The sequence below is a fragment of the Nyctibius grandis genome, chromosome 22, assembly GCF_013368605.1.
Source record: "Nyctibius grandis isolate bNycGra1 chromosome 22, bNycGra1.pri, whole genome shotgun sequence".
Classification (NCBI taxonomy): domain Eukaryota; kingdom Metazoa; phylum Chordata; class Aves; order Nyctibiiformes; family Nyctibiidae; genus Nyctibius; species Nyctibius grandis.
Window position 1 is genome coordinate 222,059 of NC_090679.1, and position 14,566 is coordinate 236,624.

General features: G+C 39.1%; 1 protein-coding gene across 1 annotated transcript in view; it reads right to left on the minus strand.

The window, feature by feature from the left end:
- The window catches only part of ATP10B (ATPase phospholipid transporting 10B (putative)), a 52,935-nt gene that overhangs the window by 16,715 nt on the left and 21,654 nt on the right, over positions 1-14,566 (minus strand). The window contains exons 5-10 of the mRNA XM_068417114.1: positions 12,951-13,082; positions 9,796-9,923; positions 8,406-8,658; positions 7,256-7,491; positions 1,138-1,317; positions 8-593 (exon numbers count right to left, since the gene is read on the minus strand). Coding sequence (XP_068273215.1) covers positions 8-593; positions 1,138-1,317; positions 7,256-7,491; positions 8,406-8,658; positions 9,796-9,923; positions 12,951-13,082 — 1,515 coding nt within the window. The remainder of the gene's footprint in view (positions 1-7; positions 594-1,137; positions 1,318-7,255; positions 7,492-8,405; positions 8,659-9,795; positions 9,924-12,950; positions 13,083-14,566) is intronic.

Sequence of the window (14,566 nt, forward strand, 5' to 3'; positions counted from 1 at the left end):
TAATTACCTTTGGCAGAGTCTTCCAGCAAGTCCATTATAACAGAGTCAGCTCCTTTTGTGTAGACAACAATCTCCTTGGTTAGAGGGTGTCTCACCACTACAGACATCCTTTTCCTTACTGAGTCAAATCCCAAAGTGTAGAGAATATCAAAAGTCAGGAGTGTACCTTGTGGCAACCGTACGGTCACCTGTTCAGGAGTTCGGGACACTAAAGTAAAACTGTATGCCTGGGCAGCATAGACAAGCGCTGCCTCATCCGGGCTCTCAGCCTCATAACAAAAGTCTGTTGGCAAAGAACTGTTAGTCACGGATTTAAAAACCTCATCCAGGGAAGCACTACCAATATCTGTGCTGCCCTTGCCCTGAAGCTCATCGCCTCCACCGCTGGCACAGCAGTCATCGTCATTGTCACAGCAATCCAACGCAGCAAGACGTTCCTCAGTGTTCTTTGCACTGAAGCTAGCACCTAGCTCTGAACTAGACTGAGATGATGAAAAAGACTGACTAAGGCTTGCTAATTTTAGCCGTTGAAACATCTGATGAATCTTCTCCAGGGTGATTCCTGAAGGCTTTATTGGTGGTGGGACTGTGACCTAGAAATACGAGAAACCCCATGTTTAAAAATAAATAAGAGTGAACTACAAGATACTTTTCAAAACCTCAATATATTTTTCTGTATCTAAATGAAGATAATGAGAAAAGCAACATTTTTTTTTCTATTTAACTGTAGTGGGGGAATTCAGCAGAGGAGTTATAGGTGAGTTGGCATCCAAATTTGATGGTGATCTGTATCTACCTCTGAAGCAGAGGTGGAATCAAGCCCCTCGTAGTTCTGTCAATGACCTGGGAGATCAGAGAAAACACAGTATATTCAACATACTTCTTACAGTACATTTAATATAAAATCTAAAAGAAAAAGTGCAGATACTGTGGTAGCCATAGCTATTCATCAGACATAAAAAGCCATGTTAGGAAGGGATGTACACAGGCAGGGAAACAGTAGATATTACACAAAAGGTAAAAGAACTAGAGGAGAACTCCCAAACAAATTATTTTTCACCATTTCAGGTTTCGCTGAACACTGCTCTATGTTGTTAAATGGAAGCATAATAAATTTTCCTCATAAAGTTAGAATACCCTTTGTCTTGGCTCAGTAGCTGTAGAGACCAGGACTGTATTGCAGATGGCAAGGGCAAGAAAAAAGTCAGTAAGGGATGTGGAAGTCTTCATATGTATAAAAGGAGAAAGATTTTCAGTCTGGAGTGCAGCTTCTCTCACTCGCCTCAGCAGCCTGCTATCAGGAGCCACATCCTTTTCCTGGAAGAGAAATTACTTAATGAGGATTATTCCCATTTACACTTGTCCTCAAGGAAGAACTATCAACTTGATAGCTGTTTCTTGCCTCTGTTTGAATTTACACCTAGAATTATGTAAGGTAAATGCCTTTTGTACTTAACATCTAGGGAATAAAGACACATTTCTAAAAGCTGCATAACTAGATAATTAAAAGGAAATGCATCTTGGAATAGAAGATGATTTCAGAATTTTATTTCTTTTGAGATCTACTAGAAATCAAGAATAATCTATACTGTATCCCCCATCTTTGAAACTGCTGACTACAGAATTAAAGGACATTCCATATGGAAGTGGACTTGGGATCTCCCATTTCTGTGTGATTTCAATGTGGGAGCTGGGAATATATTGTGCTTATGGCTTAGTTACAGCAGTATCACTTTTTGTTTCCAGAGTCATTCTACTTTTCACCCAGAAAGAGAAGCTGTCTCAAACTCTTCTTCCTCAGTTTTTTTACAATAAATAAATGCATACATACTTCATTTGTTCCTGAAACGTTACTGTAATTTTACTACCACACTCTTTCTATTCAAACCTAAATTTGCAAGCCAAACTACTTAACAATGTCACTTACCTACAATTTAATCTGATGTAGGGCTATGGGAGTATTACATTTAAAGGAAATTTCATGTTAGTAGAGTCTGGTTTGGATTTAATTCAGGGCCATATTTAACAAGAGCTTCCAAATTTAAAAGACACCTTCCTGTGAGCCAACACTTTTGGATGCCTTCCTTAAGGAGCTGCCAAAGTGATTTAGCTGCTTTCTAGTTCATCTCAGCTATTACCCTTCTCCTCATTCAATCTGGCACACTTTTCCTAACTTCCCTAAATGTGCAACAGAAGTCAACCAACCACCTTCATATGTCTGTGTTGTGCTGAGCTGAGTATGTTGCATTGTAACTCCTGCTTGCTAAAGGGAATAGCAGTTCTTAAATCATCCTAATAATTGCAAATAAATCTACTGCTCATTTTGCAGCACAGAGCTCAATTGAAATCTGAAGATGGAACAAGGTTTTGTGCTTTCTCTGCCACAGAAGGCTCTGGTTCCTCTGGCTCAGTGTTTTCATGATTTTTTGTTTCATATATGGGGAAAAGTTTTAAGTATAGATGCAGTCCTTTCTCTGGCAAACAAACATACTGAGGATAAGCTTGTTTTTTTAGTTACCTTCTCAGGTCTCTTAAAGGTCTCAGAGGCTGAAAAGTTAAAGCTGTCATTCTTTAGAAATCCTTTCACAACTGTCTGCTGCAGTGCAATATTGTGGATATTGAACATTATGCAATCCCAAATAGCTTAATTGGACAATTCTGATGAAGAACACATTCATGCCAAAATGACAATGCACTAGCGGATATTCCATTTCAGCAGAAACATTCTAAACCCAAAATTTTCCTCTGGAAAATCAGAAAATTGTCAGGTCAATTGTGGCCTCAGAGACAGGTTTTAAAAACAAAATAATACAAAAATCTGTATTTATCAGAGAAGTTTTTTTAATTTTCTTTTTCACATTCAGTGAAAACAGGGCTGACTTGAATTTCCAGTCTTATAGAACTTCAGGAGATAAAAAAAGAATCAGACAAACAAGTCTGTTCATTGACCAGCCTGAACAGATATAAAAACAAACTAACAAAAAAGAAAATGAAATAAAACAGCACTAATGATGACGATCAGTTAAATTTACCACCTTTTCAATGTTAGCAATTTTGTTAGTGAAAATGCTGCTATTATAAAATAGCTAGTGCCATTCAGTTTTTGAGGTTTCCTCATTAATTTGATAGCATTTATTCTACTTGATGGCACTAAAACCTCATGACAATAGGACAATTGAAATCTCTATGAAATGCTTCTAATAGCAAGGCACTATTTATTGGAATTACTAAATGTAGAAGGAAATGTGCTCTCACGATCTTCATTCATAAGAACACTTAAAGGTAGATAGAGTAAAGGTTAATTCTCTATTTCATTCCAAATTTGCTTATCATTTTATATTTTTCCTACTCTTCTAAAGTTTCGTTAAGTCTTTCCGTCAACCATAGCTCTGTTGTTTTATAATACGTTATGTTATTTTTCCCTCTGAGAAGTTGCAGCAGCCACAAGGAAGCAAATTAATAAAGTATACTGGCATGGTCTCCTGTTGAGGTACCCAAAGAAACCCATAGGGTGGCCAATGACACCTTCTAGGTTCTAAAATTAGATGGTATCCTCTATTTGGGCTGAAGGCTGTCTCTCCAGAGGGCTAGACAGGCAGCGTGAAAATCCGTTTCTTTTTTCACAGGAGGTGTGACAGAACAGGTAACTGCTCTTTTTCCAATTGTATTAGATACTTTAGATATGGACATGTCCATGAGCAGTGGATATTTTCTACCTGGACTTCATTAAGGCCTTTGACACTGTCCCCTGTAAGATTCTCACAGACAAGCTGTTGATGTATGGGCTGGATAAGCAGGCAGTGAGGTGGACTGAAAACTGGCTGAATGAGAATGGTGATCAGCAGTGCAAAGTGTAGTTGGAGGCTAGCGGCAAGCAGTGTAACCCAGGGATCAATACACAACTCAGTCTCTAATTTTCCAAGTGTAGCTGTTGATAGGTAAATCTTTATCTCTCTGTATTTATGTGTAGTAAGAGTAGCAAGAGATATGATTGCTGACAATAAGCTAGGAATTTGCTTTTCAATTGTCTAAGACCTGGTCAAGCTCCTTCCCACTGAATAAACTTTGCCATTGAATTTTTGGAAGCTGTAACTGGACATAGGAGTCACCATTTCTGATGAACTGCATAAATTGTACATAAGGAAGCTCCACAAAATACCACGGACCATGAAGACTACAGACAAAAATGTTGGAAGGAGCAAAACCAGAGGATAAGCCCTAGGAGTCAGGCTCTGGATCATACCTGTGTTACTTTTACTCCAGAAAAGACAAGAAATGATATTTAGTTATTCTTCTGGGATCTGCAGGCTCCATTTTAATTAACTTTATCAAACGCCATGAAAAACCCATCATCCTCATCTCTAGCTCAGAGACACACTGAAATGCACATGTTAATTGATAAGAGCTTCTTGGATTTCAGCACAACATCGAAACTTGTCAAGCAGAGAACACTCACAAACAGGCAGGCTGAAATACATTCTGTAGCTGCAGAGCTGCCTAATTGCAGAACTGCTCAGAATACTGAGACAAAGTTCAAACATGCTGATTTGCAGGCACAATCAATTACCACTGTACAAATGCACTTAAAATACCACCTGCAACCTGCTTTTTCACCAATTCATGTAAGGTTGATTGAGAGTAAGTAAATTTTGTGATCACCGCATAGATAATTTGCCTTTAAAAACTGTTCACATATAAATTTGACATTTATAAATGATTATCTTTTGTTTGGCACAGTTACTTTCCAATTAAACTCTTTATATTTTGTAGGATACTATTATGTTAAGGGCCTTCTTGCTTTAAAATTCTTTTCTTGGCAATAGTTCTGACATGCAGGTGCTCACAGCAGATGCTGTGCTAGCCCTTACCCAAAACCCACTGTGTCTTCTCAGCAGTGCAAGGTTCTTCAATTTACTATTACCTGAGGCTACCAGTTTTCATGAATAGTTTTCATGTGGCTGGCACTTCGACCCTTGGAAACTTGACATTCATTAAGAAAAAAGCCAACAACAACAAATTGTACAATGCCAAGTACTTGCCTTTGGACTTTTCATTGTTTATTATGTAAAGCAGATTTTTTTTCTCTTGCATTTTGTTGATCTGAAGAAGTTGAGTCTCACAATTTCATAGTGAGGATTGTGTTTGACATTTATTGACTGCCAGTGAATGCTTCAGTACTTTTATTTTGGCAGAGCCCAGAGGGGCTCTGCAAGCCTTAAATAATCAAGTTAAATAGCAGTCTTTGTGTCTTCACTTACACATTGTTCAAAGATGTATTACTCTTAAGAAACTTTGACTACTGAGATACATTCAGGCCCACTATACTGTCTATATAACTGGAGTACTCAAGATGCCTCAGATTTGTAGCAAAGTACAAATGCATCAGACAAGGTGATATAAGTTCCAAAGGGTAGGAACCATAGAGACACAGAAAATCTTATTATCCCCATTTTATTGATAGGGAATTGACTTGGCTGGTGAAGATAGGTACTACTATGCAACATTTGAAGGATACCAACATACAGGACAACCTCTGGGCAATACCTAAGTGTCTCCATTTTTACATCATCTTCATATTTGTCATAGAGGTTAAATGATTTATCCAGATAAAGTGACATCTATTTGCAGCTAAGGCTGGTTATTTCCATGACAGCAGCTTAATCTTCCTCTACAAAGGAGATGTTTGATAGTAGTTCCTCAGATATTGCTTTTACAGCAGAAAAAAAAAATAAGATGGCAGTTTATTTATAGAAGAAAACGAAGAGACCTGGCAGTAAGTACATAATTGAGGAAATATACTGGCAAGGAATTCCTTTATCACACTTCAAAAGTCATGACCCATAAGAGGTTCTCAAAAGTCATGACCCATGGGTCCTCAAGAACCCATGGAGAGGTTCTCAACATCCCATGAGGACTGGGCTGGAAAATGCTAGGATAATAGCTGACAACCCCCCCATATTCCAAGAGCAGGAGGAGTACTGACTGATATCTACTACATGACAGAGGAACCGAACGAGGCAAGTAGGATCTTATAATGAGCTTAAACTTACGTCCTTCAAAAGAAACGTCAGCAAGTCAAAAACTTTGCCAAGAAGAATAACTGCAGAAAATAAAGTTCTGACAATTCTGTATTTATTAAATTTTTTTAAATTAACATTTGAAAGAGTTTTCCAGGCATTTAATTTTAAATGGACTTCTAATTTTGAAAGCATTCGACATTCTCCCAGAGTCCATAAAAGCCTTTCTGAAATGTCTGTTAAAAAACTTTCAAGAAGCAAACAGTCTGACTTTAACTAGGTTATGTTAGATTTTGGGAAGTTTCAGATCTAAAATTCAGCAGAGTCTAAGATTTTCCTAGAACTGAAATGAAGATAACATGTACTTCCAAGTCATTACTCCAGGTGAGACAGAAGCCACCTAGCTACTGAAGGAGGACAAGGCTCTTCAGCATCTTGCAGAGTTCAACATCTTGCAGGGTTTAAAACTTTATTCTGATAAGCCCTTTTAACTTAATTTCTATTATCTTTGTGAGAAGTGCTGCTTTTTTTTCCCCTTGAAAAATGCAATATTTATCTTTTGACACTCTAAAAAACTCCCAGAACTGCTCTGGAGAGTGCAGCTTGGGCATTTTGCATGCACAGCATGTGTTAAACTTTGTTTAACAGAGACGATATGTTGCAGTACTGGTAGCAGAAGTAGTTTGTGGCTTTCTGAGGTATGTTCAAACTCAGACATCAAACCCATATCCTCTTCCCAATCATCATCTCTGAGGAGGACCTGTGCCTCCTGTTCCTGCAAAGCCAGGCCCCAGACTCACATCCCCAGCTCCTCTTGCACAATCCCAGCCCAAAATCCCCACCTCATTTTCCCTGGCATTTTAGTGTACGAGAACAGTACAAAAAGCTCATTCCTCTTTGTTCAAAGTATCTCTTAATGTTATGAACCACAGCCTCAATCCTGGAACCCCAAATGCATGTCTCCTCCTCTCATCAAGCAACCATCACAAAAGGTCACCTGTGTGCCCCCACTCTTCTGCAGTCTTTGATAGAAGGACCCGGATTCCCAGACCCTCACCTAACTCTCTGCTGACTGCAGCCTGCACACTCCAAGTGAGGACCCCAACGCTTTGCCTCCCCCTTCCCTCTCTTAGCTCCACCATGGCTTGGATTTCTCCTGTCCACCTGTTGGCTTCCCATCACAAAATGCAACAGAAAGGAGAACTTAAAATGTGTTAGCTCAGTCTGTTCGTACTCACAATGGTACTGCTGAACGCCACTTGAGACTGGTTGCTGTCACGACGACCGAGTGACCTGTTCCTTGTATGCCCCTGAAAATGTGCCCTAGCACTCTGGCACCTCCTTAAAGGTCTCATGGTCCTCTGCTTATAAGGGGCTGGTCTCTCAGTATTTGTGGGAGGAAGAGTGAAGTGCTGAAGTTTTACAAAGTCCTCATCATCTAAATCCAACTCTTTGTGGGTTTCCAGGCGCCTGGCTGCAAAAAGAGAAAAAGAAACCTTACCTCTTATTCTGTTTTTTTCATTGCTCAGGAGGAATTCTTTGGTTGGTTAAAAAAGCTGAAACAAACTAAACCAAAGCCCAAACTTCTTAAAAGCCAGCACCAGAAAAACTTAACTATCCGCTTCAGTTTCTGGCAACTCCCACTCTCCAGTGTTTATTATCGCAAGGAAACAAAAATGCATTTTCAAAGCGATCAGTCACTTTTATGAACTTCTGCTAATGCTTGGTTTCTTTAGCTGCATTTTGCAGTTGACTGGAACAGGAGAGTGAAATATGATAATTCACAGATTTGTTAATGTTTTCAGTCACAGAGCACAAATATCTTTTTGGCAGCTGCTCGCCAGCTTAATAAAATCCTTCGCACTATGTGGAGAGAGAAAGTAGCGACCAAGAATGGGCCTGCGTCAAACCCCCAGATTCAGAGCACCAGCTGCCAAGAGACTTCAGATACGGACTGCAGCTAGGGTCTACCCTAGAAAATGTGTAGCTGTACCTTTCATATTACACAGAAGACTATGGTAATTACTTTTGAACCTGCTGAGATTAATTACTAACTAATCTCAGTTTGTGAGCTTATAAAAGGTTGGCTGGCATTCATTCAGAAATGAAAGAGAAAATGTTCTCTTTGTGCTTTCAAGTGGGTGTTGAATGCAGGGCAAAGCCTGAGATGCCTGCAGAGGGAACTGGAAAACCTTTGCCATCTGACTTCTGAATCATTTAAAACACCTTCACTTTCTGGTATCTCCATAACAGGAGTCCCTCACAAAATGGAGACAAACCACAAAGTCCTATTTCATTCAAGGTCTCAGTAAGTTTAAATATTAATATTTAAATTAATAACATTTAGTTGCTCAGAGAGAAAAGCAAGTATAAACAATTGTCTCTCACCATTTTCCTGATGTGAAAACTCAATTCCATCGACAGTACAGCGTCGGAATACCATTTTGTTTTCTGTTAGTGTCCCAGTTTTGTCTGAGAAGATATACTGGATCTGTCCAAGATCTTCAGTAATATTTAGGGCGCGGCACTGTATGGGCAAATCTGCTGCTTCGTCATACAGGTCAATGTCATTGTGAATTAGGAAGACTTGGCCCAACTTGACAAACTCAATGGACACATAAAGAGAAATGGGGATTAAAACCTGAAAGAGAGTTTAAATTCTCAGTGAGGGGTGAGACAAGTCTTATTGCTTTCTGTTAGCAATGTCCTGGCACAAGTATACTAACAGTTTTCAGAGAAACAGTCCTTCCTAGAGACATTGTGTAGGACTGAATAATAGTAGTTCAGGGGAGAAAAAAAATCCTGTACAAAACAGCAGTAGATAAACAGGGACAATAAGTGACAAATTTATGACAAAATTCCTAGAACACCAAATGCAAAGACGAGTCTTTCAGAGGATGCTCTTACAAAGTACATTTTCTGGACTTAAGCGCATGCTTGCTCCTACACTCCTGAAACTCTGGAAGGATGCACTAGCACAGACTAACTCTTAATGTGAAAAAGTTTCACAAGCAATTACTTTGCATGCAACACTTTCCACCCGCTAGCTTCCCTGCCCTGAAATAATAATGAATTCTTAAGATGCACAAATATTCTGTTTCAGTAATGAAAAATAATCCCCTAAGGAACCTGAGCAGCTCTGAAAGTTATCTTCACATTTCATTCATATTAAAGAAATTCTGTCCACTTAAATCTCAGCAGCTCCATCAAGAAATCTGAAAAGTAAATGTGTTTTTTTTTCCCTCATCATATAAAAAGTTTTCTCCCAATTAGGCTTAATCAGACTCAGATATACAAGCACCCTACTTCTAATTTAGCTTCTATCCTAAACCAGCTGAACCATACCTAGTTATTATTCCCCATTGGCAAAAATGACAATCTTTGTTTCACTATTTTCCTGAGATATTAAGTGGCATTCTTATTTTGGAGTTCTGGACATAAGAAGAAAAAAAAAAAAAGCTGACATTTGGACGTAAACATCTATATCCATCATGCTATAGATTCTGGAGTTATTTAAAGATATAATGTCCTTCCTATCTATATCCTTGTGGGGTTTGAACAGCAAGAAAGAATAATCTGCAGTTAGAAAAGAAAAAAAAAAAAAAAGAAGATACATTATTTCACACTTGGATGATTTGAAACACTCCTAGCAATATTTTCAAATAGGATTAAGAAGATACTGCACAGCTATTAGTTGATATTAATTGTTCTTTAGTGATTATACTCAGTTTTGAATAGCTTCTTCCTTCGAGGTAACAGAGAGATTTTTGTCTTTTACCTGCAACAGGATTATCATTGTCAAGAACATGTAGACACCGGAAAGAACTGGAGACAGAAAATTGCCATTGTCATCTGGGACATCATAAGGTGGATGCTCTGTGAAGTTTCCTGTCCAAACACCATGTCCTGTGGGAATCATATACAACATTGAAATACACTCACCAGTAAGGTGATTGACAAAGCTTCTGACATTTGCAGATATGGACTGCTATGATAATTAAAAAGAAAGAATATTTCCAAAGCAACAGTCCCTCAGCAATGCTGTAAATCTCTTGGAGAATGCAAGGTATATGCAGAGCTCTGTAGCACATGCATATAACTGACGTGCTAGTAAGAAGCGAGTGGTCATAGGTATTTTTATTCACCTCTCCTTCAGTAGGTGTACCCCAGGGCTCTTAGCTCTGCACAGATCTTTCCTCATTCTGCATCTTGCTGCTGGAGGACTCCATCTATCTTTAAAAATCCTAAGTGCTGAAGACTCATTCCTTTTTCTAACAGAAAGGAACCTTATAACCTTTATACAGACAAACTGAAACCTTTCTTATCCTTCCTGACTATTCTTGATTTCAAACTGTCTTTCTCAGAGTTGACAAACCCCCTATAATTCAGTTTGGGCAGCTTGTTTTTACACTCCTTTCAATTAACTCACACCCCAAAACTGCTTCTTCCCCTATGTCTTAAATATCAGTAGATATCATAGCACCACTACAACAAAGCCTCTGTTTCAGGACTTAACACCATCCCATCACAATTACTTTACCACCTTTCATACTGCCCTTACTGAAATAAACTTTGCTCAAGGATATTACTAGATTTACAGCATCAGAAACTTCACACAGAGCTAGGACAAACAAATCTGGAGTGTCATTGCTCCAGACACCGAATACCTCTATTAGTCCACTTCACATATCCAGCTCTGATAAAACTTCTATTAGCACCAGTTAAGCAAGCAGTTGTTTTGCAGCATCTGCCTACTAAAATACTGCCAAAGGAATTCAAATTATTTCAGCAATACTTTCTGGCTGCTAGAGACCACAATCACATCTGAGCAAGGACAATTATGCTCTACAAGCCACTTCTTACCCCAAATTTTCACTGTGTGCAAGAGAAATCCTGATAACCAATCCACCAGCGATATTTCTTCCTAGAGTCCTATACTCAGACTAGATTGCAAAGCAAGAACTCATGGTAGAGCTATGGGACATCTTGAATGGATGAAAGCTAACAGATTTGTTACTGTTTTACATGTTTCACTTAGGCTATGGACATTTTATATATATATTTTTTTTAAACTGGAGCAGCTAAATTATTTTTCAAATGCTGATTTTTTTCATCTGAGACCACTTTAAACCTTAAATCAAAAGACTTTATTACTCAAAGGCCCCTACACACCAGACAACGACAAGTCTCTATATCTACATGGCATCAGCCAGGGCATAATGAAAAGAAATTCTCTCTCTCTCCCTCACACAGAGCTCAGTTGTCAAACTGAAATCTCATTTCTGTGCCAAAAAACCCACTGCAACATGTAGCAGTATAATTAAGTCAGTTTAATTGTTCATCTTTTTTGCATGGCCTTTACTTCTAATGGTATTACAGTGATGACTGGCTGGTATGTCACATCACATGGCTCCAGGGCAGGTTCAGGAAAATTTGACAGGGCCACATGATTTGACTTTGTCACTACAAAACTAATTCAGAGCAGTAGCACTACACAAGTTATCACCGAGATGAAATCTATTAAAAAGAAAAGGGGCTTTGACAACCAAGCGCTCATAAGAGCCTCTGTTATCTCTTTAAAGCAGTGACCCACTCAAAAGTCAGTGGGCTTAAAATTTGGCCCTTTCCTCAGGATTATGAGATCACAGAATCACAGAATCAGCTAGGTTGGAAGAGACCTCTGGGATCATCGAGTCCAACCTTTGACCTAACACCACTGTATCAACCAGACCATGGCACTAAGTGCCACATCCAGTCTTTTCTTAAACACCTCCAGGGATGGTGACTCCACCACCTCCCTGGGTAGCCCATTCCAATGCCTAATAACCATTTCTGTGAAGAAATTTTTCCTAATGTCTAACCTGAACCTCCCCTGGTGCAGCTTGAGGCTATGTCCTCTAGTCCTGTTGCTTGGGAGAAGAGGCTGACCCCCACCCTGCTGCAACCTCCTTTCAGGTAGTTGTAGAGAGCAACAAGGTCTCCCCTCAGCCTCCTTTTCTCCAGGCTAAACAGTCCCAGTTCACCCAGCTGCTCCTCATAGGACATACCCTCCAGACCCTTCACCAGCTTTGTTGCCCTCCTCTGGACTCGCTCCAGCACCTCAATGTCTTTCTTGCAGTGAGGGGCCCAGAACTGGACACAGTACTCAAGGTGTGGCCTCACCAGTGCCGAGTACACAGGGACAGTTACTTCCCTAGTTCCTATTAATCTCAACGTGCCTGGGACAGACTGCAAGCAGAGCTGGAAGGCAAGCAGGTGCTTACATGCAGTGAAGATGATGTTTTTGAGATTAGCAATCTAGTAAACTCTAGTCAGCTAACCCCAGTTACTATATTCAAGTGAGCTCACCTGCAAGGACCCCAGAAAAATGCAAGCTATTCCTACGTAAACAATTAATCGATCTCACACCCTGCTCTAAAGGGGCTTTTGAGAAGGAAGGTAGCTGTGGAGACTGTAAACTGGATGAATTAGTCATGTGCAGCTCATGGGTTGTAAATTGGGTAGTTCTGGCTAACATCATTCCTTAACATATTGGAGGACGATGTTACTGAAATGAAGGTAAAGTTACATCATTTGACTTTTGTTGTTATGCACAAGAAACAAACATCCACCCAGGAAGCACATCTTGATTGGCAAGTACTGATTCCTACAATGCGTTAACCCAATAGCTTTCGCTTGCTTGCTTCACGCATATTTTACCACAGTGGAGATGGGGTTTGTCTGAAATATTTATAGCCATGGCTGAGTTTTCTTCCATCTGAATTGCTCAGATTTGCCATTTTAACTTGTCTATTGGAAAGACCAAAGAGCCTAAAGACCCCAAGAGTGTTCAGCTCTGGGTCTCATCTCACTCATGTCTATAAAATCAATTTTAACCACCGTTCAGAAAAAAAAGCAACGAAACAGAAGAAAATTTTCATCAGTACTTCATACCTACAGCTCCAACAAGACACATCATGAATAGGAGTCCCACACAGAAGAAAATATCCATATTCAGCCGTCGCTCTATCTTGCTGCGCTTGTAACGAGGACCATTGTTATTTAACATGGCCTTAGTTTCATGACCTTCAAAACACAAATGGATATCATCATGTTTATGTAGTATTTTGTAGGTTTTTTTTAAAGTATTTCTCCCACAAAATGAGAGCAGGATGATCATGACTAGAGTTAACGACTCTAGTTTCATTCAGTAATTTTATTGCCCATCTTCTCATTTGACTGTGTAGCAGAATATATCAGAGACTAAATTTAGAAGTTTACAAAAGACCTTCATCACATTACAGTTTTCAGCTGTTGTATACATTTTACTTTCCCAAAGACAGCAGACTCAGTAGGATCACAAGGTTTCTATAAATATTCAATAGCCACATCTCCTTGAGAATAAGAGGAAAAAGAACAATAATATTACATATTTGTATTTTACAAATAACTTGATTAGGTGTTATACAGATTCCTGAAACCTGCATTTGAATATTTTTCAGCAGCTATTTAAAAACCACTAAACACATTTCATGTATTAACTTAAAAATCCAACATGTCAGATCCAGCAATGAAAAACAATAATGTTATTTAGTTTTTCACTATGTGTTTGTAAAGTGCTAACAAAACAGTAGGACAAGAAATAAAAAAAAACACAATCCTTAAAACTTTCTGAATTAGAATTGAGCTGGTATATTTGTAACGGAAAAAGGAGTGCTGTAAGAAGCCAATAAGCAGAAATTGCTTTTTCTATTCTATTAATATTATCTAAACTGTGGCTTCACAATTGGGATATCTGGATACCATCTGCTGCTATATTAAATGGTATCTTTTATATTTCTACAGTCCTTTTCCCTGAAAATAAAGCCCCTATGGACTTGTATTTAGTTTTCATTTGTATGTGCATGATGTGTGTGAGAGGGACTGTTTTTGAAGCTACATTTTGGCTTTCTCTAGGGAAGTGATTTGAACAAAAGCTGGAAGTTATGAGTGATTCAGTCACGTCTGCTGGATTCATTCCAGGTTTACATCAAAGTTTATTAATTGAGGCAGAGAGCAAGAGAGAGAATTACTCTCCAGCCTTATGTTCAGGACATTCACTGAAGAGCTGGGGCTCTTGGCTTCCTGTTCCAATGGATATGCAATTATTTACACAACCTGGAGCTATGTCGGTGAGACCAGCTTATACTACCAATGCTCCTTCCTTTCCAACACATGTATACGTACATACCCACTGGTTCCACACAGTCAGGTACTCAGGGTACAACTTGTGAAGCAGGAGGTGTATGTTCACTCCCATACAGGCAGAACTGAGAACAAAACCCAAGTCTTCCCTTCGGTGAACAAATGCTCTAACCACTGAGCTACACAGAAGAGGAGAGTACTGATGCCTGCACGTCTGTTTCTCCAGCAGCTGTGTGAATCTTGTTCCTCACTTTTCTTTTATGTCAGGCTTAACAGAATGTTTTGTGTTGAAAACAAAACAAGACAAAAATCTCTAAACCTTCCCAGAAAACCCTCAAGGAAATGTTGATGGATTTATTTCAGGAAGAAAATGGGAAGAGATTTCT